This window comes from Alternaria novae-zelandiae (assembly GCF_023758075.1).
Source record: "Alternaria novae-zelandiae strain BMP 2774 chromosome Unknown scaffold_29, whole genome shotgun sequence".
NCBI lineage: Eukaryota > Fungi > Ascomycota > Dothideomycetes > Pleosporales > Pleosporaceae > Alternaria > Alternaria novae-zelandiae.
Window position 1 is genome coordinate 73,971 of NW_026056989.1, and position 23,348 is coordinate 97,318.

The 23,348-nt window shown below is 52.4% G+C and overlaps 6 protein-coding genes across 6 annotated transcripts; 4 read left to right on the forward strand and 2 right to left on the reverse strand.

The window, feature by feature from the left end:
* Nucleotides 1-206: 206 nt before the first annotated feature.
* J4E88_010134 (uncharacterized protein) lies at nt 207-1,474 on the forward strand (the record flags this gene model as incomplete). The annotated part of the gene is made up of 3 exons (XM_049403729.1): nt 207-215; nt 284-700; nt 749-1,474. 3 exons carry the CDS (start codon nt 207-209, stop codon nt 1,472-1,474), a joined length of 1,152 nt encoding a protein of 383 aa, XP_049250509.1.
* A 397-nt stretch (nt 1,475-1,871) lies between these two features.
* On the reverse strand, nt 1,872-2,543 carry J4E88_010135 (uncharacterized protein; the record flags this gene model as incomplete). Its single annotated transcript, XM_049403730.1, has 1 exon — nt 1,872-2,543. The coding sequence occupies one exon, from the start codon at nt 2,541-2,543 to the stop codon at nt 1,872-1,874; it is 672 nt and encodes a 223-aa protein (XP_049250510.1).
* A 5,755-nt stretch (nt 2,544-8,298) lies between these two features.
* Nucleotides 8,299-9,500, forward strand: J4E88_010136 (uncharacterized protein; the record flags this gene model as incomplete). The annotated part of the gene is made up of 2 exons (XM_049403731.1): nt 8,299-8,768; nt 8,819-9,500. 2 exons carry the CDS (start codon nt 8,299-8,301, stop codon nt 9,498-9,500), a joined length of 1,152 nt encoding a protein of 383 aa, XP_049250511.1.
* Nucleotides 9,501-10,882: 1,382 nt separating this feature from the next.
* On the forward strand, nt 10,883-12,597 carry J4E88_010137 (uncharacterized protein; the record flags this gene model as incomplete). Its single annotated transcript, XM_049403732.1, is given in 4 exon segments — nt 10,883-10,888; nt 10,924-11,392; nt 11,411-11,675; nt 12,237-12,597. 4 exon segments carry the CDS (start codon nt 10,883-10,885, stop codon nt 12,595-12,597), a joined length of 1,101 nt encoding a protein of 366 aa, XP_049250512.1.
* A 568-nt stretch (nt 12,598-13,165) lies between these two features.
* Nucleotides 13,166-14,632, reverse strand: J4E88_010138 (uncharacterized protein; the record flags this gene model as incomplete). Its single annotated transcript, XM_049403733.1, has 1 exon — nt 13,166-14,632. The coding sequence occupies one exon, from the start codon at nt 14,630-14,632 to the stop codon at nt 13,166-13,168; it is 1,467 nt and encodes a 488-aa protein (XP_049250513.1).
* A 4,179-nt stretch (nt 14,633-18,811) lies between these two features.
* Nucleotides 18,812-19,960, forward strand: J4E88_010139 (uncharacterized protein; the record flags this gene model as incomplete). Its single annotated transcript, XM_049403734.1, has 1 exon — nt 18,812-19,960. The coding sequence occupies one exon, from the start codon at nt 18,812-18,814 to the stop codon at nt 19,958-19,960; it is 1,149 nt and encodes a 382-aa protein (XP_049250514.1).
* Nucleotides 19,961-23,348: the final 3,388 nt, after the last annotated feature.

Here is a 23,348-nt window from a genome sequence, read left to right on the forward strand (position 1 = left end):
AGCATGAACCCCTCCAAGAATTTTGCGGTTACTACCGCCTCAACATGTCCATTCCTCCTGCGAGTCAAGGCTTAGGCTGGGTTGTGGGGAGCTCAAGACTGAACAAGCCAGATCACTTTGTAGACTTTCTTCTTGCTCCATTCACCACTGAAAATTCTCTTCATTCACGTCATTGCAGATTGCGACGTCAGCTTGAAACTGGCGTCATGGTTGCCGTGTCTGATGGCAGAAAGGTATTGCCCTGTGTCTCTTCAGGGGCGCGTTTTGCTCATGATGGTTGCAGATTACTGTGGACAGCAGAACCTTTCAACGCGACGACAAAAAGCCGCAGCACGAACGAGATTTCCAAGCTACCCTTCAACATGGCACCAGCATCCGGCTGGGTGATCTTACTTACGTACTCGTGTACACCGACTTGAGCCAGGAGCAGAAACAACGAGAACTCGAAGAAGCCCTAGCACAGGTCAACGCTATGCCTCCGAATTCCGTGATGCTGCTTTCGCCAACACCATCCAAGCCAACTATTGACTACCACGGCTACAGCATCTATGATGCTAATCACCATGGCGCCACGAGTTCTGTATCTTTGGGCTTTGACAAGTCTAACGGCAAGCCAGTCGCAGTCAAGATGGTCAAATGCACCGCCTCGCAGTTCGGTGACTTAAGAAGAGAGATTGGCATCTTGAGCCGTATCAGTCATGTATGTTATGCGCTGGATCCGATGAAACGAAACTAAACTTTTGTCTAGGAAAACGTATGTAAGCTCCTTGAGGTCGTAAACTGGGACGCGTCAGCCAATCCACATGAATGGCGACAGAATGAGTGTCTGACTGTGGGTCTCATTATGTCACCGCCGGCAACTTCCTCCGCGCTGCAATTACTCCCAACCTGGACACATCTTCCTGAGTCTACTACTTTCCTTCGCGAGTCCATACGCCAGATTGGATCCGGTCTTGCACATATCCACAGCCTCAATATACTTCATCGGGACATCAAACCAGAAAATATAGGCTATCGCTCCGAAAGCCCAGTGCACGTCATCATCCTGGACTTTGGTTGCAGCGATCTGGGCCCGCACAGCACTCGCCACAATCGAGGGACGATGACATATCTCGCTCCTGAGGTCATGCGAATAAAGGAAGAAGAGTCTTCGGAGCCCTTCTCGTTCCCATCAGACGTGTGGAGTCTTGGTGTCACTCTGGTCGATTTTCTCACAGGAAAACAAGTTCATCGAAAACTAGGCCAGGCGCCAGTCTACAAATCCTTCAGAGATATCATGGACACAACCGCAGCCAGAGTAGACGACCGAGGATTCTGGGATATTGCGGTCGAACTTTTAGCATGGGAGGCAGAGCTCCGACCGACGGCGGAGCAACTAGCTCAACGCTTTTCCCACGAGAAACAAAATGAATCGGAAGTCTCACGTCAACCATCCCAGAGCGAAGAACCGTTGGCCAAGCGTGGGAAGGTATAGAAGTAGAGAGTTGACCCTCTTTCGTTCCCATTTGGAAGTACCTCCAGTCTAATGAGCTGTTTCTGATTTGGGCGTATCCCGGTCTTACATACAGCTTGGAGACAGATGCGATAGATTCAGCTTTATCGATATGCCGGACCGACACCCGGGACTGGTACATGACAGAAGTCCTGCTCGATACCGCCCTGTCACCTTCCCAGCTCGATATCTCATGTTGTGCCGCCAGCTCCGTCATAAAACATGTCTGATGCATCATTAAGCGACGACCGGGGACTCATATAATCCTTGCGGCAGTGACGAACGATAATCGCCGGAAGTGCCAGATAGGAATCAGATCTAGGGAACCACAGTACGCCGAAACGGGGAGCGGCTTGATATCTAACCCTCATGGGCCACACTAATCGCCTGCACCGCTTGCTGTAGCATGAAAGACCCTCTCACCCGTTAATCCACAGCCAATGCCAGTGTCAGATCCGTTCTCATCTTCGCAGACCGTCATGCACGTGTTCGGGTCGACCAAGCAGAACTCCTCCAGCAAATACAGGGTAGCGTTGACAACAATCTTCGTCTTCTTGCTAATGCTGGTGGATGCTCCATCCGAGGCGCGCAAGTCCCTAATATGACCTTCGAGAGTGTCCGAACCGACGCTACCAGGGGCATTTCTCTCGATCACTGCAGTGAAGCACTGGAGAAGATGGATGGCGGCTGCGCGGACTACATTTATCTTTTCTGCATCCGGGAGGTCCTTCGCACCAAACACAGCGTTGATGTGACTCTTCGTGCGCATACGTTCGCGGGGATGCTTCTTCGCGCATGCAGGGCCATCGAGCGTCCAGAAGCGCTGTAGAAGATGAGCCATGGCTTCACGGACCGCAGCGATCTTATCCCCAATTGAAAGCTTCTTCGCCTCGACCATGGTGTTGATGTAGACGACCGTTGCGTCTTCGGGTGGGATCTTACGATCGGAGGGCCAGTCGTAGAAGAGCTCTACAGTGGAAGGGTGGGAATGGGTGTCAGAAGATTCGTTGGGCGACTTGCGCTTTCCGGGAGTGGCTGGAAGTATCTCCATTCTCAAGGATGATGATATCGGATGCTCGAAGTCGGCTATGGAGGAAATCGAAATGAGAGAGATGGAAGAGATGATGGCAACAGTATACGGGAAGTATATTGCAGGAGTCACGAACACGACTGCAAATGGAAGGTCATGCCACCTTTATCAAATCTGTGGGAAACCCATCTCGTACGATCGCCTGCACGTCCCTTTCCAATCAACGACAGCGTCAAATCCACCTTACCCATGCCACATCGTCTCTTCACCCGTGTGCCGGATGACAGTTATTGGTCGGATTGTCGTATCGCACATGCAAGTCGCCGTAGCACTTCTGGGTCCGCGAATGGGGATCTCCATCACTCGCCACAGCGGGAGATACGAGATCATATTGCTTGGCGTAGCAAAGCGTCTTGAGGTGCTCACTGCTCGCACACGCCTGTGTCGCTGCGGGTAGCATAGTCTCAGGTACCGCCCCAACGTGTCGCTCCTACCTATGTACCACACACGACGATCATTGTTACACAATCGGCATGGTGGTCACGAACTTCACGCCGCATCATCATGTCTATTTCTTCAGGCGTTGCGCTCATCATGTTGTTTCTAGTGTTATTGCGACGAGCAGGCTTCCTTATTCTACGGGCTATTACCCTATTATAATTGTAGTTAAAGCTTTGCGCAAGTGCGGCTTATGTCTTAATCTTATCTCTACGTACCGGCCACAGATGTTCTTGTTGTGCGCGTTTCTCCGCAGCGCGGAACTTAATACCTATTATATTTACTTACTATCTATACGTTTAAGGCACCTTTGTTAGGCTTATTATAAAACTTAGTAACTAGATAGACGATTTGTGCGTGCAGATAGCATAGAGGTAGTGCGCTACTACCTAGGTGCTAAGCACTACCTGCAATTCCTTTTAATAACAGCTCTAGTTTACTTATATTCTATGTATTTGCGACTACCTATATAATTTCTCTTAAAAAATACTTATATTTGCTAATACGCGTTTTCTTGTTTAGATTTACAATTAGCTCTACCTAGCTATACTACTAAGTTAGTCTATAACAAGTATTGTAATCTAGACTAATAAAGAGTATCTGCAGCGATTATAACAATAGTGTTCTCGCCTACCTAGCGGAGCTCTTTAAGTAGTAATATCTCTTATCTAAGAAACTTAGCTATATAGAGGTACTAAAATATAGAGATTATAAAATACTAGTTAGCTAAAGGTTAGTTCTATATAGCTAAATATTACGTACTAATTCTTCTTTCTTATTAATACGTTCTAGTTAAATTAAGTTAGCCTAGCACTAACTAGAACTTATCTATAGATCTACCTAAGAAAGATAATTTATTTAGACGTTACACTACTATAGTAGAACTAGATTATAATAACTGTATACTTCTACAGCGCGTATATAACAAAAAAGATTTGTAGCTTATAACTAGATTAAAGACATTCTATTTTCTATTAATACTAGAACTATTACTGCACACAAACTACAACGTTAACTATTCTTATTAACCTACACAAACAAGCTAGCTCTTTAATTAATATATCGTATTTTATACTTAGAGTACAATAGCTATACCCGCGCATTAAAATAATAGCGTTCTAGGTCTTACCTCTCTAGTAGAGCTATTAGTAACTACTCTATCTTATAAACCTAGTTATAGTTGCACAGAAAGCTATTAATTGTTTAAAAAGGTTATTCTAGAAGATGTACGGTCCGTTAACGTGTGCTCTTAATCTTCCCGCAGAGATTATCTTAATAATTGTAGCGCATCTTAATAGATGCTCTCTAGCGTCTCTTTTGTTAACCTGCAAGAGCCTCTATAGTCTCTAGAACCTATGCGGTATGCCCCTAATACTATTAGACTAGAAGACGCTCTTGCTGTCGCTTAAAAGAGACATTCTATACATCTATTACTGTTACCATTGTACGAAGCTGCATCGCTGGCATAGGCGCTAGAGTAGATCGATAGCTCTGTTCTACTTAGAGCGTCTACTATGCAAGCGAAATCTAGACAACTACTTCTACATCCTAATTACCTGCCAGATTCCTTACTATTATGCGCGCTTAGTCATAAACTGACATCTCTACGGACGCAATTACGGTTTGCCTCTTCACGTGCTTAACGAACAAGCCCGGTCATCCCATCACACAGATGGAGTCATAGACTCGAGGTTCCAGCACGCACGCATCTTCAACCAACAACTCCTGATACTATCGACCATATCCATGACTCATCGCCGAGGTGACCCGTTAGCACTCCGAGACCACATCGACCGCGCTGGACACCTAGTGTGCAAACATCTTACTCTTCAGCGAGGATATCCTGATTCATATCCCACACCACTTCCCCAGCTGTAAAGGAACCGGCCCAGACGCGTTTCTAGCCTGCAGCCTTGTAGATGGATCATGTAACTCTTGTCTAACAGACTACACCATTGACATAGTCTGGCAAGGTGCAAAGAAAGGGTACAAAATCGAGGTGCTTGTTTATCGCGGGTTGGGTGATTGTCGCACACCGTTCAGCTGGCACTGGCGTACCGCTTCGCGGCTCTTTAGAGATGAACAGCCACGGCTGGCATATCTGCCAGAGTATAGACTCGGGGGAGTTCGAGAACAATGGAATAAAGCTGGCGATATCGCGTAGATCACTGGTCGCGCATGACAAAGTATCCATGATTGAGATTTTCCTCGTTTATAAGGAGTGCATCGCAATCCTCAGACTCCCCGTATCTGCGGTGGTTGGTGAGCAACTTCGCGCACGTTTTCACATGTGCTGTAGAAAGAACGAGAAACTTTCTGAGCGCTTCCGCGTCACGATTCCATTGAGAGTGCAGGAACGCATGGCACACTTCTTCTCATTTTGTTTCGAGCGTACTACACGATTCGAAAAAGCCAAATTCATCTTCAGTATGAAGCGAGGCTGAAAGCCAGGATCGTACTTCCACCCCATTCAAGGGAAAAACCGAACACCCAAGAGCCTACATCAAGATGAAAGCTTGCGAAGGTGGTGGCCTAACGGCGACGTAGGCTCCTGGGTGTTCAGGTTTTCCCCTTGTATCAGGTGCTTCTGCAGAACAGGCTCTAAGATCGCCTGCTTTCACCAGATGGCACATGATGTTGCTATCAAATGTTATTGTATTGCTCTTCCTATATGCTTGGGCCTCGCCAGACATGTTTGTCAAGCTTTATAACTGCCGCAAAGCCGGTTGCATGCCTGGGCTACATGCTGTGAGTATATGCGATGCCGTTTGGTGTGTTCGATGGATTGGAGTCGTCAAGGTCGTGTCAGTGGTCGTAATCGTCGTGTATGTGTCGGCGAGGGCGTCTCGCTCATAGCTGAAGGTTCGCGAGTGGTTGGTTGCAGTTCGAACTCTTGGAGAGGCTGTCGGCAGTGCGCACACACGTCCGGTTTGTCTGCGCGCTCAAGCCAACTCCGTAAGCAGTTGTGGCAGCTGAGCTTCCCTGGTACAGTCAGTCAAGGTGTTGGTGAGTAGACGGATGGGATACATGCCGCAGCAACGTAGCCTCTGGTAGTGAATACCATCCGCTTCAAAAGTCTCGACGCTATCGAAACATATGAAGCATTGACGGTCCAATTCCGTGTTTGCAGCGTTTCGCGCCGACTCCGCCATTACCTCCGCCATTAGCCGATGTAATGACTCAGGCCGTCGTATAGGTGGTGAGCTAGGTGGTCTGCTGTATGGGTAGGGCTGATAACGGTAGACAGCGGAGCGCGGCGTAGGTGTGAAGATGGGTGCCGTCGTCTGCCTAGCACTGAGTGTATACGGTTGTTCGGTTGAAGGAAGAGGTCGATCGCAGGAGGGTTGGCGAGTACGACGCAAGGACTCGTAAGGTTGATGTAGAATGCGCATCGCGCGCTCTTCGCGCCGGGGAGTTATTGGTTGATACTCGCGCGCAAGTGTGAATTCGTCGTCATCAGAGGCTTCGAGTGTTGCGACCGAAGGAGCAGCCCCGCCGGCGGAGGGAGCGGTGGCAGTATGGGGGACGCGACCATCTGGGGCTTCCCGAGCAGCTTCATCCACCCGAACGCCTTCAACGATATGACCAGCCTCGGCGGTGCGCTCAGCTTTAGCTTGATGAGTAGCTTCAGCTAGACGCTCGGCTTCAGCCTGACGGGCAGCCCCGGCGGAACGCTCAGCTTGAGCTTGACGGGGAGCTCCAACCTGACGGGCAGTACGAGCAGCGGGAGCATCTCGGGCCCTACGGAGTCTCTTCAGTCTCTCCCAGTCCTTCTTCAACGCCTTATTTGCTCCATCGGCCGGGATCCAGCTGGGCTCGTGGCGCAGACCAGTCTTCGGATCGGTGCCAGCCCATTTGACCTCGTACCACAGTACGCCATCTTCCCGACGCTCCTCTTGAAGGACGCACTCGGCAAGGTGTTCTTCGTCTTCCGATTCTGGCGACGGTTCGGCGTAGTCGAAGCGTGTGGATCTGCGTGTGGAGCGGCGTGGCTTGCCCGAAGCTGGTGTATGTTAGCAAACACGATTGCGCGCCAACAATGAAGACAAGAAATGCGGAAGGGCTCGTAGATGACGGGAGGGGTAGCGGGCTACGTGCAAGGGCGGTTATACCAGGCAGGGTCGCCATAATGCGATAGGGCTGGCGCCGGCGCTACTTTGCTGGTGTGGAACGATTCTCGTGTTGGTTGGTTCGGAGCTTTGCTAGTCAGGGCGCGTGCCGTCATCGCCAGGGGTTAAGCGAGCTCAGGTCCGCCATGCACGTGACTACGCGTTTCGCCAATGAACAGCTGGAGCGCCCATGCACGGCACATGCGATCTTCGTTCCATCCCTCGCGAACCTCCAACTAGTCTGTAACGCAATGAAGTGGATGCCAAAAGTATTCGTGGCGCCAGTGTCGTGAGTGGAATTCTTGATAGATAAAGATTGTTGACAGCGGAGGGTTCGCGAAGGCATGTCGAGTGCCCGTAAGTCTGTAAAGTGGCAAGCGACGCGGATTTGACGCTAAGAGAGCTGGCACCTCATACAAGGGAAAAACTAAACACCCTAGAGGCTACATCAAGAAGAAAACCTGCAAACTAGGTGGCCTAACATCGATGTAGGCTCCAGACCTGTCCAGGTTTTCCCTAGGTTGAGGTGCTGGTTCGAAGCGAGAATAGTCGAGCTCTGAGGTCGTGCCCGGCTCGATCGATGCCTGCATGTCAACCAGCTATCTGGCGCCTGTTGGAAGGCGCAATGGTGACTTGCCTCGGCGATGCACTGCGCTCACTGTCCACATTCCGGCGTAAGTGTCCACACATAGGTTGGTGGTGCGTGCTGTACAATCTTGCCCGGGTCAATGTCGTTCATCTCGAGTGGTGTGGTAGTGTACAGGTGACGCGCACTAGCTCGCTTGGCGTGTGCCGGGGGCTCCCAGGGTTGGCGCGCAGCGCGTCCTCCTCCACCCCACAACTCCATTCCTAGCCACCACTCTCGCATCTCAAATCACTATCGTCCATGATCGCTTGCTACGATATAACCACAGGCACACTTGCTCCTTCGTCCATTCATACCAGAAGATCCGGTCAGGCTTGCGAGAACGACAAGGCGCCTTGCGGAAAGCTGCAGACATCGTCCATCATGGGATTAGCGCCATGTATCGCTCATATCTCTCGCGATCGCGCAAACAAATTGCATTTTGCAACCTTGAGCTCAGAATGATCGACGTGACTGCTAGACAAGCGCCAGCCAGTCATCGATCTTTTCACTCGCCCTACTGATCTATCCGTCCTCGTTCAACATGGCACCCCCAACCACCCCGTCCTCCCAAAGGTTCAGGCACACAATCAACGAGCTAGTCGAACACAACCTGATCGTCGACTGTGCCGACAAGGCGTTCCCACAAGAGCTGAGTGAGCGTGTGGAGCAAATGCTGAACGCGCCGGTCATGCCTGAACAAGCTCATGCTGCACAAGAGATCGTCTATCAGCATCGGGAGGCCCGCTCTATGGACAAGAAGAGTGCTGTTAACATGATGGAACCGCTGCTGCTCTTTCAGGGAGAGCGAACCGGCTACGCACGTGGCATACCCAACATCGATATCAGCCACGACTATACCCTGACGACAGACTTTGTCCCAATCCTACCAAGTTCCGATTCGGAAGCCTTGAGATATAAACCGGATCTCGCCATTGGGTACTTGAATCGCCGCGATACCGAGACCCGTGTAGACTCAGGGTTGACGGAAGAGGATCACGAGCTCCTGGAGAAGTGAGTTGACGATCACTCGCCAGATTCCCATGCTGACGTTAGATTGCTAGTTTCAAGCTGAACCCCGAACTATCCTTCCCGTTCCTCACTGCCGAGTGGGAAGCAGCAGACGGACATTCCATCCTTAACGCCATGAAGAAGTCTGCTCTCCACGGCGCGACGATCGTAAATTACCATCGGCAATACTTCGAGTCCGCGTACGGCGATACCACACCTGCGACTTCGGCCTACACGATGCACATGTCCGTTACATGCGATGTGATGCTGCTACAGCTCTGGCTACATTGGAGCGAAGGGGGTGACAATGAAAAATACTTTATGAAAGAACTGTACTCGTGCAGTTTGTCTATGGAGCAGCAGATCGCGAAGGCCCAAGCGATCCTGAGGAGCCACCTGGACTGGGCGCTTGCAGATCGGCTCCAAGCTATCAAGGATGCACTTCCCCTTTGGCAAAAGGCTCGCGCTATAGAGAAGGCGAGTCACGAATTGAAAGAGGCTAGACGCATGTCAGCACTCGCTATTCGCGGATCGGTTTCTGTCCGTTCTCACACCACCCAAGCCACGGCAAATCCAAAGACGCCTCGCAGGAGCGTGGCAACACCCAAGTCGACCTCAAAGTCAAAGGCCACCAACAGCAACCACACATCAATACCACGAACCCGAAAGAGGCAGAGGGATTCCGCTGAGAGTTACGTTCCGCGAGATCAGATTGACGAGCTCTCACAATCCTAGAGGAAGTTAAAGATCACGGGCGCCACAGCTTGCCTGGAAACGCGGGTGCCAGTGGTAGCGCGACTGCCATCGGACGCAAGAAGACAACGACCACAAAGCCAGTGGCGGAGGTGATGGGGACGAAGGAGGTCGCGCAAGTTGTTCCGGATGTTGCCCTGCTGCTCATCGTGAGAAGCATGAATGCCGCTCGATTGTGAGCTCCTCTTCAGCTCACGCCTTGGAGTAGGAGATTGAGGTCCCGGCAATGTGTTATATGGCACCGTTTTTGGTTTAGTCTTCATATTATGTAAATATGAATACCAGCACACATTGCACCGAGCTTCTCCCAGTTTCTTCTCAAGATGCCCTGGCCGCAGTCCGCACAAATGAAGGTGTCGTATGCGCCCTTCGTTGACTAGCATGCAATGACCCAAGTTTTTCCAAATCCATTGCGCATATCCTTCCTTGCATTATCGTGTCCATTTGTGACATTCATGTGTTGGGCTGAACACGTGGTGAGCGACGATGCAGCTGCCAGAAATGGGTGAGGCTCGGAAGACCGGAGAGAGCATGCCACCTCTCTGCCCCACTCGTCTCCCACATCGAGCCATCGCGTCTACAACGGTTTACTCGACTCGCGTTGGAACCGGACGAAACCAAGCAAAACCTATTGCGACAGACATCTGCACGGCGCTCCTCAACCTTCGCCCTCACTGGTGGACTTGTTGGGATGACTGTCCTCGACCGGGCGGGGCCGCAAACGCGGTGCGGGCCGTATGCTGATCTTCAAGCTGCTCAACGGCGCGGATCTAGCTCGGAGTGGTTTGCGATTGGCCATCATGCGTAGCACGGTCACGGAGCTGCTGACACTCGCTCGAAAGCTGTGATGGACCTTTTCGTCGCGGCATTGACCGGAGGAGTGGCCCTACACGCACCAAGCAGTGAGATAACCTCTCGACCGACCACATGGATTCTCAACATTGCGACACCTCTAACATCGTCAGTTCCCCAAGTCGATTTCGCGAGCGCGACAACAACAGCCCAAAAAATTTCCGTCGATAGACGGCCTTTTAACTACTTGTTGTACTGCCGACGCACGGGTGCTGCTCGTGCGGCAATCTGTCTTCATTACCGACAAAGCGAAAATTGGCACGTCGCTCGGTTCTCGACCAGTACTGCGACACGGCTGAAGCGAACGCTGAAGTCAACACTTTCGTCACATGCTAGAGGCCAAAATAACCGGACTGTGTGGCTTCGGAACCTCCGCATATCGAACCCCAATTTCTACACCCTGACGACTACAAAGCGACAAAGACGATCATGAGACGTGCTGAAGTGTGTTTTGGAGCAGACAAGCGGTTGAGACGCAAACATTGCTGCTGGGTTGGGTCAACGTCGTCTCCATGGTTGTGGATCGCAAGACTGCACACTCGAACATGGCAAGCGGGCGTCAGATCCTTGCACTGAATACTGGGGATCGCATCGTCGACCGCAACGGTACCTCTCCTGGGATTGGGAAAGTATGGGCCTGGATGATATCGGGGCAGGCCTGTATGCACTTACCACAGAATATACCTTCGAGATTGAGCATCGGCTCACCCTGGAGAAGATCAAGGCCGACCACCTGCGCGTTCGCTATCCTGATCCGCTAAGCAAGATGGCCAGAGAAGTGGGAATCCTCAAAGTTCAGGACGACGACAAGCACAAGATCGAGGCCGCTTTACCCCGGGTAAATCTCCACTACTACGGAGCCAACGGGCATTCGCGAGAATTTGATATGGAGAGGGAGGCCACGCGTGTCTTCCAAATAAACAGCCTGATACAGCAGAGACCAGGCATCCGCGTGTACAAGGAGGGTTTCACGACCGGCAAAACCTTCGGTATCCTGACGAACATACACTTCAGCATGAAAGGTGCCTAGTATGCACCAGTGAAGCAGGAGGTCAGAGACAACCCCGACGAAAAGCTCAAGATCAAGGATCTCGGTATTCCCTTGGAGAAATTATGGTGGCACGACATGCACAAGTGGGCCGGCATCGTTAACTGGATCGCTGAATGCACCCCGTTCGCCGCCCCGGGCGACAGTGGTGCTCTGGTATGTGCAGTCGAAGAGAGTCAAACGGTGCCCTTGGGCATACACATTGGTCGCCTGACGTTCCAGGAAGACTGCAGCATTTTGTTGGGTCTCGAAGCTTGGTTCGTGGAGGGGGAATGCCGTCAGCTCAAGTTGCACTTCTGACCAGCTTGCTTGTCGTCGACATCGACTATCATCCCTCAAAATACACGACACCCAAATACCCATTCATAGACTTAGATGATTTAATAGCACCGACTGAGCGGCAGACGAGAATGCTACTAATGGTTTCCGCACTGAGTCTCAACTTCGCGTGACCCTCGTTTGGCCGTTACACCAATGTTATACTAATATGAGCCTAGCATCGAACAGATGTTTGAACAGGGTTTATGCAAGCCCTGGTCTTGCGTTCACGCAGGCGTCAAGCCACGTGGCGAATCACATAAGAGGCTTGCCGCATATCTGAGCATCCTAGGTTACACTGGCGATAAGCAATTTAGCATTGCAGGTAGCAGCATGGTATTGGATGCTTCCCCTATTTAAAGATCAAGGTGGAAGAGCGCTCCGTACGCGCTCAGGTTGGCGATATATTTCACTAGGCTCGATAGAACCAAGACTCCTACACTCCACTTCCTACCCCATCAACTCATAACTCTTATTTCACACCCACGAACCATAATCAGCCCTGGAGCTACGGCCAACAACAACTCCCTCGAGAAGCTCATCAACGGCTTCTACGGAGTGCCGCTGCCGCCACGACCTCCGCCCGCACCAACCAAGCGTATCTCCGACATCGCATGGAGAGGTGACGGAGTGGATCCGGTTTCCTCGGAAGACGGATGGTCAACAGAAGCGCCGGATCAGATGCAATCCAAGAAGATCTGTCGTCGTCGCGCAGACCTCGAGTACCTTCGCCATGGGCATCCTGACTACTTGGACCTCGCCGTTGTGATCGGCCCAAAGTCCAATGGGAAGGACTGGCTTGAACGAAGGGGGGGCAATGAAGCAGGAAGTGTCCATCATGCATGGCAAGCTAGCCGGTAGGCAGTCTTTCATTGCCATGACTCTCGAGGCTGATATTTCGCTTTGCAACGTCAAGATGAGCACTCACGATTATCACCAGAGAGTCCTTGAACTCGGAAACTCCCCGCTGCTCGTGAAAGCCCTTGGGCTGAGGTCAGGTGTATGAGCCACGCTCGCACTTCTATCTTCGGTCTTTGAAGTGTATCATCGAAGACATCAGCTTTGGTATTGATTGAGACTTTACATTCAATCTTTCGGTGAAGTCGGGGTTAATATTGGATGAACCTGCTACCTCATTAGCACTGATGTCACCAGGAAGTGGGCCAAGGATGCATTGGAACCACTGTTTACCCGGAAGAAACACGGTTGAAACGACTGTCTGGCTCAAAGTCAGTTTATTTCGTCACACATCTAGCATTACTTTTTGTTCACCCAAGTCCATGATGTATATCTATATATGATTGTACGGTTCTACAGCCACCACTAGTCTACTCGATAACCTCTCTTCATTCATGTCCAATGTATACTGTCTGTTCTCGAATGAACCTGCTACCAATGGAGCGAGCTAAGGGAATTGAACTAGTTCCGCTTAGCCCAGAACCCCGCGAGGACGGTATGCAGTATATGATGTTGGCTCTGGGCTGACATCGCGGAAACTTGCGGCAGCCGACGAAGGGCGAAGACGGTCCCCTTCCCTGGAGTCGGGATTCGAGGAAGAGACGCAAGATGTTTCATCCAGGAAAGGATTTGTCGGGCTGACGGCATGACGACCTCCGGCACTCTTCGGTACGGGATGCATTTCCTGGTTGTCTTCCAGATCCGAGTCGTCTCCTAGGCGTTGATGATGAGGTCCAGCGTGGCCAAGCTTACCATTGCAGTCGTCGCAACGACGTTTGCCACAGCAGCAGCAAAGATGACGTGACAGCCACGAACGCGGCATCTTGGCGTCCGGGCCACGGATAAAGCGACCAGGATGGACTATGTTCCACACGAAGATGGCCAACCACATTGGAGCTGACTCCAAGACGTACAGGAGAGGCTCGTTGCTCGGCAGAGGGTTGCTTGCGCCAAGACCGGCGGAGAACTCGGCGAGACGGTAGATGATGCGAATAGTGATAGCCAGCAAGCATGCGTACAGCGCGTACAACAACCATTTCCAGCCACCGATCTTGTCCGTGGGCAAGCGTCCCACCCTCCCCGCCTGGAGCTGGTCGCGGTGAAACTTGACGACCAATCCCAGGAATAGAACAATGAAGCCCTCCTGCATACCAATACCGCCCATGTATATGTTCAGGCCCTTCTTTTGTGCTTCTGGACTCGCGCCTGGACCTGCCATTCCACCGCCGACGAGCTGAATGACAAAAGAGACGATGTCGAGGGTGACGAAGATGAGTGCGAGGATGGAGGGGGAGAAGATCCAGACCTTGCGAGTGGGTGAGTAGAAGTGAACGATGCGGGCGAAGACCATATAGGCGAAGGCGTTCATCCAGATAGGCGCTACCAACACCAAGATCTGAGCGACCGTTGCAATGCCAGAGGATTGTTGGTCCTTGGAACCAAGAGCGCGAAACGCATATGCGCCAGTTTCCCAAAGAGCGGCCATGATAATGACCCAGCAGAAGCCATTGCGGTACACTATTGCTTGAACCAGATGTGCGATCGTGAGCATGCCAAACAGCACGGAGAAAGCTACTGCCGCGGCGAAGTTGGGAAAGTATACCCACAACGCATTGCATGCCTCCGCAGGCACGTAGCCATCGAGCCCGGGAGTCGCGTATGAGCTGAAACCAGGCGTGCAGGTCTCAGGTGGAAGGTCGAGTGAGAGTGATGGTATGGAAGGTTCTGCGATCGATATTGTGGGGAGGTCTAACGAGAACGGCGCAATGTCTGGTGCGAAGTCGTCATCGCGACGAGAAGGCGGAGCGGTTGCTGCTGGCACGGAACTTGTGACATCTCTAGCGGCAGTGGCTGGGGAGGGTATTGACGTGGGTGTGGGTGAAGCGATGCAGTGGAAGGGCAGTAGGAAGGCGCTGAGAAGCGCAAGTGTATATCTCATGGTATGAGCAGCACGGGAAGCAGATGTAGATATCGTGATGTTTTGTGCGGGCAATGAACCCACGGGGCATTTCACCGTTATACATATTGACTAAAGGAAGCTGTTGTTGATACATACGTAGGCAGTGCTGCTCTAAGGCCGTGGACAGCGAGGCTGAGAATGGAAGACGTACGCACCTCGCAAGCCTGTCTCGATCGGGCGGCTGAGACATGTACTGTAGATGTTGCTTGCGGATGGGGCGTAAATGGCTTGCATAGCGTGGCTGGCGGCTGTAAGCAGCCACCTCCCCATGTTTGATGCTGGAGAGTCGCTTAGCCCCTGGTAGGGATCGCGCGTGCGAGAGATTTTGGGTGATAAGATGCAGCTCGTGCTGGAGAATGAATTGCCGTCGACATGGTGGTACAATGGGTCCGGTGGTGAGAGACGTTGACCGTGCAACCACTCCGAACCCATGTGCGTGTTGAGCGCGACACCAGGGTTGCACCCCTTGGAGGAATTCTCCCAACTAACCTGGGAACGAGGCGGAGCGCTACGGTTAATGCGTAGGGCGCCTTACCAGTTGGGCGACGTTCGCAACCCCCTCTCAATGTTCTGCCGCACATTTGAACATGTCCTTCCTTCTGGAAGTAGAGCGGAGCAGACGTATCGGCGTAGAAGGTAGGATCTAGAAGCCGTTATGCGGACGCCGGTTGCGTGGCCGTTGAAATTTGCATGGCAGGGACAGGAACACGGCGCGGACAGGGGTGAGCGAGACGGACACCCAGATGAAAACCAGCGCAATTCGAATGAAGAGCGCCGCGAGCCGCGGAGACCGAGCATGAGGGAGAGATGAAGATGAGGGTAGGGCCTGGAGGACGAGACGAGGGGCATCGTCCACGCTAGTCCGGTTCTGGCAAGGTCTGTACCGGAAAAAACCATGGTGTAAACAGTGGTTGCAGAACACATCCGAATGCCACCCTCCGACCGAATACCATAAGTTATCCTGGATGTACTTGCAGACACCGATTGACGCCACAATAGAACGCCAATTCGGCGGTAGCGTTGACTGCTGTCAATGTCGCAAGTGGTGCCATGATGTTTGTGTTGCGCCCTTGAACATGGGAAGAGTCATCTGCGCGTACTGAAGCTATTGTGCCTCACTCAGACAGAAGTCGCGGTTTCGATCAAAAATTGAGCGTTTGCAACGGTCACCTGACTCCACCCACGGCCCCACTCCATAAATCACATTCGGGAGCTGGAGCGGCGGCCTAGACGGCATCAATCTCTACACGACCAACGCTTTGATTCGCAACCACCCATAGCTTCCTCACGATGTCCCTCGGCAGCCTCGATACCGATGCGGTATACATGGCAGCGCAGGTAGTTGCAACACAAGGCCGCTGCCTCATCACTCGATCGGCTACACCGGACTGGGCCGGGTCATACGACTTTGACTTCGTCCTGGATCTTGACGAGAGTCTACGTTTGCTCCTTGATCAAATGGAACATCGAAGAGACCACTACGGCCGTGATGCTATCGAGTCGCGTCCTGCCCATACACCGGAGGCGATCTTGGCGAAGCATTGCGGCACCGAACATGGGAAGGCGCATCGCGAGGGCAGAATAGCCATGGGCGCTTCTACACCGGAGGAAGACTACGTGCGGGATCTTTGGGAAGGCGTACCTACCAGATACAAACAAAAGATTCCCTTGCCACAGCTCTACCCCGACTACACTAGGAGCGTCGGCGTCGCAGCCACGGCACCCCCTTCTCACCAAACCAGCGAATCTACAGTCATCCAAAAGCACTCTCGCGGTTCAAGCAGCAGCGACACTGATGATCAAGACGCCGTCTTCTCTCGGCCACAGCGAGGTGACTGGACCGTGTTGATCAGGCCGTCCGAAACCCCCAGTCAAGGTACCCTTCTGCACGACTCCACCTGCGTCCCGAGATTTCCCGCGCGTAGGGTCAAAGATGCGTCTCCATGGGTGACATCTGGATGAAACGAGCGAAATCAGAGTCTGAGTGTCCAGCGCACACGATATCGATACTTGCCGAGCTTCCGACATCTGTGGCCGATTGCGTCAAGAATACCAGCGAACGATGCGCCGGACGGTTCACAAGCATTTGGGCAAAGATTGGTACACAGCACTTGTTTCCACAATGCTATTATGCTATTACCTCCCTATGTCTCCATTTCCAAGACCAGTATGCGGCGGACGTCAAGTGCCAGGCGCGATCTTTCGATACAGTCGAGATACGGCATGTCATTGGGTCTGGCTCACATGTGTGCGAAGAAAGTGAAGTTGTTCTCTTTCTACGACACTCTCAGCTAATAGTTGCGCTTCCTACGCGATGCTATACTGAACTGTATCGCTTCATAGCCTTATCACTTGGAAATAATTGGCAGTGGAGATAACCCAAAGATCTCGCCAGTACAACGCACAAAATAGTCACATGCTATGAATACAAGAGATCCAACAAGCTCAAAGCCACAGAGCTATTCAAACCATGAACATGACATACATGCACGTTAACTAAGAAAAAAACTGAACAGGCCTGCAGCCTACATTAACTTGTAAGCGTACAAAACAGATGACCTAGCGTTGATGTAGGCTCTAGACCTGTTCAGTTTTTTCTTGTATGAGGTGCATGTCTCAGCTTCGTGAACTACTGGTGCGTCATTGTGGCCATTAAATATCAATAGAACCGGATAAGCTCACACAATGTATACGAGATCGCGATCTTAGCTCAATAGTCAAGGTTGCCCAAACTTTTCTCGTTTGAGGAATACGAGAAAGCGAAATACTTTCGGCATCACCTGATACAGTATTGTATCCAGGAACTGTCTCCCCATGTACGGGTGGTGGTTGTGCCCTCAAGATGCGACCAACTCCCAGTCTTGATCCTTCTCAGCTCCTTTTGCATGTCCATTCACACTCGCATCCAAGGACCTGTTCACAGCGTCTCTGCTAGCCGCCTTAGCACTGCCACTATGCGCCGACGCCATCACCGCTTTTCCATCCAACTCTCCAGCGCGTCGCCCTGCATCCGCGGTGTCAAAGGCGCCGAGCATCCGCGCGTACTTGTTGGCTCCCTCTGCTGTCTTCTTCTATCCACTGGGTCAGTGCATATAAGAAACTGGGTGGACCAAGTCCTTACGACGATGGACTCCACCCTGCGTCGGATAGGCAAGCGCCGTTTTTGTTCCCCCAACGAGTGTCTGCAGTCCATGTGGAAGATGAATTCCTCTGCGTCGCGCTGAACGGCCCGCAGTTCTTGCCTGATACGCAGCGCGCGTTCGTCAAACTCGTGTAAGAAGGCGCGATCGCGCAGGGTCGCGGCCCGCAGTGCCGTTTCTTCTGCTTGACACTTGGCTTCCAGCGTCGCAAAATGGTCCTGGAGCTTGCGGCAGGAAACACTGTCGTCGGGAGCTGTCGCCATGTTCTCGCGATGCACTTGCAGCACGCTCGTGTATGCAGGTCTGGGGTGTTTGGGGAAGAATGTGTCTCGAAGAGAGAGAGAAGAAGATGGTCGACACTGATAGAAAGGAGAGCTCAGGAGGATAGAATGCAGTAGCTGTTTGATCCCATCGTTCAGATTGGATGTGTGTGAGGTGAGTGAGGATGGAGAATGCCGCGTAACGCTTGTCGTTGTGTAGCAGGTGAAGGTGATGAGTGAGCCGTGAAGGTACCCTCAACTACGGTTCCACCCCGTGGAGAAAGGATAGACTGCATACTCAAGTACTGGGGTCAGAACAGGCTGGAATAGACGCAGTAGTAGTAGTAATAGGAGAGAAGAGCACAGTATTTATTCTTCGTAGCTACAACTACAACGTCGCATTCGCGCAAGGGCTGTGCGTTGCTGCCTTCACATGACAGCAGCATCTATTCGAAGAAATTCTTGCATTTCACCGAAGCCGAGTGTAGTAAGCGTATCAAATCGCTTGTCGAGATCTTCTCATTATGTCGTTCATTTCGGTAGACACCCAAGAAGATGCACTCACTGTCGGAGGTCGACCAGATGACGCTGACCCAAAGCAGCCTAGCTCGGGTTGCCGTCACTGCCATCCAGGAATGTTATCGTGGCCGTGAGCTCCTTCCCACTCATCCAAGCACGCGGCCCTTCTCTCACTTCTCACCCCACATCGTCCAATCCGCCAACGATGGGCATTCACGGTCCACCTTCTCGCGTATAGCATGGGTACCTCGTTAGCGAAGGATGCCCGAGCACTACAACGCCAGATCTCTACCTTGCACGCAGACTCGGAAGCCACGCTGATCACATACTCCAAGCTACTGCACAAGTACCCCGAAGACCGTCGCGCCTTGCTCGGACTGCTCGACGCGACCGCACACAGCATCATCGAGGGGTGGAGGCTACGAGCGCTGGATGACCACACGAACGCACGAGGAGCCTTCAATAGCCTGGAGAAGGGACGCTGGAAAGCGTTCGGCTGGCTTGAACTTGACATCGCCTTCGCATCGGTCTGGATTGACAAACCAACCTTTCTGATTCAACTGCGAGCGCTGCACGACAAGACCAAGCTCAACTGGAAAACAGCCGTTGGCCTCATCGCAACTGCTAAAGGCAACGCTCGCGACGTCAAACCAAAACACATCAAGCACGTACTAGAAGAAGCGCAAACAACCGAGAGAAGCGCAAGGGTCACGCACAGGAAGACGGCTGTTCACGGTGATCAGAGAGAAGTGTACGGGCCTGCGACTGGCGACTGGGAGGAGCAGGAAAGCAGTGCAGAGCTGGACGAAGACGGAGACGTAACGCTCGTAGAACACGACCCCTCGACGCAGAAGAGCCCTGATCACCCACCCATCACCCAGTCTGATCCCCCAAGCTGGGGCGACGACGACACGTGCTTAGACGACGGCATTCCCCCGGTAGAAGAGATAGAGCGCCAGCATCTCGACAAGCAGCGCATCGAAGCGCAACAGCTCGACGGAACGCGCCTGAACACGATGGCTACAAGCAATGCCGGAAGCGTACAGCCCGAGGATCGGGTCGAAACCGTGAGACGGTGGAAGCAAGAGCTCGAGGACAGTCGCGCGAAGGCGAGACAGTCTCGAGAAGCAAATGTCGCTGCCGGAGTATACCTCGAGGAGATTGCCGATATGACGAATCTCAACGCTCGCAAAAGGGTCGCGCGTGTGGCGTTCGGTATCCCAGATGATGACAGCCAGGTGGATGATCAAGCCGCTCGAAAGACTGTGGCGGATGCGACGGCCGAGCTGGAACGGACATCGAGCGCGTGGAAGGCCGATCGAGAGGATACTGCACGGAGAGAAGCAGAGTTTATCGAGATCACGCGTGTGATCCTGGAAGGGGCATGAGGGTCAACTGGTGATGGCGCGACGCTGTGGTTGCAGAGGCTAGGAACAGGACCAACAAAAATTGGGGGATGTAACCTCACGCAGTTCGCATCTGCAGCGTGCTTACCGTTTCGGAATGAACGTGATTCTATATTTGGTGTAATAATGTAACCTCATGTACCTAGCAAGACTCTGCCTTTGGTGTTTCTCCTCGGCGTCGCATCTCCACCCAACTCACCACGAGGACAGGCAGTCAGATCTGCTCTGGGTCAGACTACGCGTAGCAACAGCTATATGACTAATTGATACGTTTCGATCTCGTCCTAGTGACCCCTTCAACCTCCCCGGTCTCGGGCCCTTACTATGCTCACCTGCACCCGATACAAGGAACGTGCTGAACGGCATTTTTGCTTACACTCGCCTGAGACACATCTCAGCGCAGCTACGATAATCCGGCTGCCCTCATCACCATGCCTACCCATGCTGTGCAGAAGATTACCGTAGCGTAAGACGCTGCTGGCTTCGCCAAACGGAAAGTATCCTTTGAGCACCATCAACGCTGTGCACGTGTGTTTCCCTGGTGACATCGATCGACATTGAGGGCGGATGGCTGGGTCGGCGCAATGTCGTTGCTTCTGATATATTCGCATCGCTCCGTCCGCTGTATAGTATATCTGCTGAGAGCTAAAGTTAGCGTCGGTGCCTGGGGGTGTCTTCATGAACTGGAAATACGCACCGGAATAAGCTCGCTACTCAAACAGCTCTCGGCAGTCCATCGGCGTGGCTCTCACGCATCCTAAGCGCAACGAGGCGCACATATCTGCGACTGCTTCAATGGACACAAGGACGTAGGTGTTGGCTACCGCATCCAGGAATGACCCATCGTGAACAAGATGGGGCGACCGGCGATGCGCTCCACGCGATAGGCACTTCCTCGGCCGTGGTCTGTTGTTGGATATGTCGAGTGATCGGCATTGGTGCCTGGAGACGTCTGCACACCCGCTAACGCATGGCCGTACTTCTGTCGGCACCGTGCTTTTCGCACCCGTGGTTCTCGTGGCGCAGTATAGTGGAATTCGATCGCGGCGCCTGCGAGAGCGTGTGTGTCCATGCGTGAGTGTGCGTCAAGTCACAAGGTGGGGGTAAGTTGGGTCTAGGATGAGGTGCGGCCGAGGTCGACAGATTGGACAGGGATCCTCGACATCGTTGGGGAGCACATGGAAAGCACGTGGTAGCGCCCTCAAATTAAGCAGGTGGTGCTCATGTATACTTTCGTCCCAATGCTTCGTCGTAGCATGCGATGCAGAATGCGATTACCCCTAGTGACGCTTCTGTCGAAGCCGAGTGGTTTGCACTCATGACCGTAGCCATGACCAGATCATCGCCTGGTCTGCGATCCATGGCGGTTCGCATGTGAAATGGAATGCAAGAAGTTGCCCTGCGGCGTATGATCGAGGGAGTCATCAGTATCGACTGAAGAATAGTGAAAGCTTGTGATATCGGCCATGTCCCCCATATTGCTCACCCTCGACCCGATCAAGTGTCCATCTTGGACATTCTACGTCCGTCATGCGCGCGACCATGTCTATGCTAAGGTCCCGGAAGTTGGCTCTTACTTCCATCATCGGTTTCCAATGCCTTCCGGTTGTCCTCACCGCCATCTTTTCCGAGGATATGGCATTGGTGCAGGTGCTGGTCATGTTTTCTCTCGGATCCATTGGAAAAGTCTGCTGCCGTCGCGGCGCATGTCAAAAGTTGGCGTCCTTCCGTTGTCGTGCGATTGGTCATCGCCGCTGGTTGAGTCGCACAACAGCGTTGCGAATGGCCAGGATAGACTTCGGCAGATTGTGGCTGCCAGCGATGGCTTCAGGTCGCGATGACTTCAGGCCGCGATCGTAACTTTATTCTGGTTGAATATGGCGAGTCTAGGCTGGCAGCGACGCGTATCGCTTGTGATTGAAGATGCTGTGTCGCGATGAGGTTGACGCGCGGTGGGGTGGCTCGCGCGTCATCGGGCACGGCCCGCTCTCATTGGCTGATCAGCAGGTGGGAGATTTTGCCGACCCCGCGAAACTCGAAGCCGCCACATCTCCTTCACCTCACATATGCATCCTCGTTCCAGTGGTCACTCCCATTAATTCTCGTAGCACGCACGATGCCTTTGCTTTAGTCTCCGGGGCAGAAATCCATCATCCTATTGCGCATACGTGGCCCGCGCGATGCCCATGTGTGACAGGGAAATTCCACCCACGTCCGTTACCCTGTCTAGTTTCTGCATCCGTCCAGCGTTATGTTGATTCTCTCTGTCATTTCCTATCGGTCGACTGTCGCGGATTCCATGTTTCGAGCCAGTCTCCACGGCCTTCTTGGTGTCCCCAGGACCGGAACACGTTCACGGTACTGGTCGCGTCAATGACGGGTTTCGATACATGCGCCTCAAAATGAGTTTTCCTGCGACATTGATATTCTCTGTATCACTTCCTTATGGTATAGAAAACACTAATTCGTGTGTCGACTCAGCATATTGCCATGTATCACCGTACTTTAGCCTGTTACCACATTTGACCTCACACTTGCTTTAAACGCAACGAGAAGAAGCCACGTATGACGCCAATCGGTGGAATATCTGCGTCTGTATTCATTGGTAGACGGCCGCCTCTTTGCTATAATGTCGCGGGTGGAGCTTCGTCGGATGCGGGTCGTTGCGGCGCTAGCGCCAAGGATGTTAGGGCATGATGCAGGTACACAAACAGTTCGAACGCGCACTTATATCAAAGTGAAAAGTACGTGCGAGCCACCCGACACTCGCTTCCTCTCGCGCTTCCAACCGTTCACTGTCATCGTAAAAGACACTAGTCAACGACACGACTAGTTCCTTTCCAAGGTCATTGACATGGAGCGACCGCGTCCGCAACAATCACGTCCAGTCAACGATATATCGCCCCAATCCGGCAAACGAGCGGTCAAGTGCGCAGAACATGAGAGGCTTGAGAGACATATCATGGTGAAATCTGAGCAACTAGAAAGTGCGTCAATATTAACCCACTTTCTCTTCCCCAATGCTGACCTTTGGCCAAGTCAAGATCGGAGACTGTCCCTCATCACCGCCCGTATCTTCCCACGCACACATCGGCTCCTCGTCTTCAGAAGCTAAAATAAGCTCCCCGTTATATTCAAGAGATCTCAGCACTCGTGCGTCTCTACAATCTTCATTTCGGCCAATCATCCCCACCACCTACACAACATCTCTGAACAAGGGCGATACGTGCATCCCCACTGCCCAAAGTCTTCGAGCTGCCGGATTCCTTCACCCCTCATGGCCCGAAGCTCGATCGCGGGCACCCTACGTCCTGCCCAGGGGCTGGTACCGAGCATCAGATGAGAACGGCAATACGTACTTTTACAATGG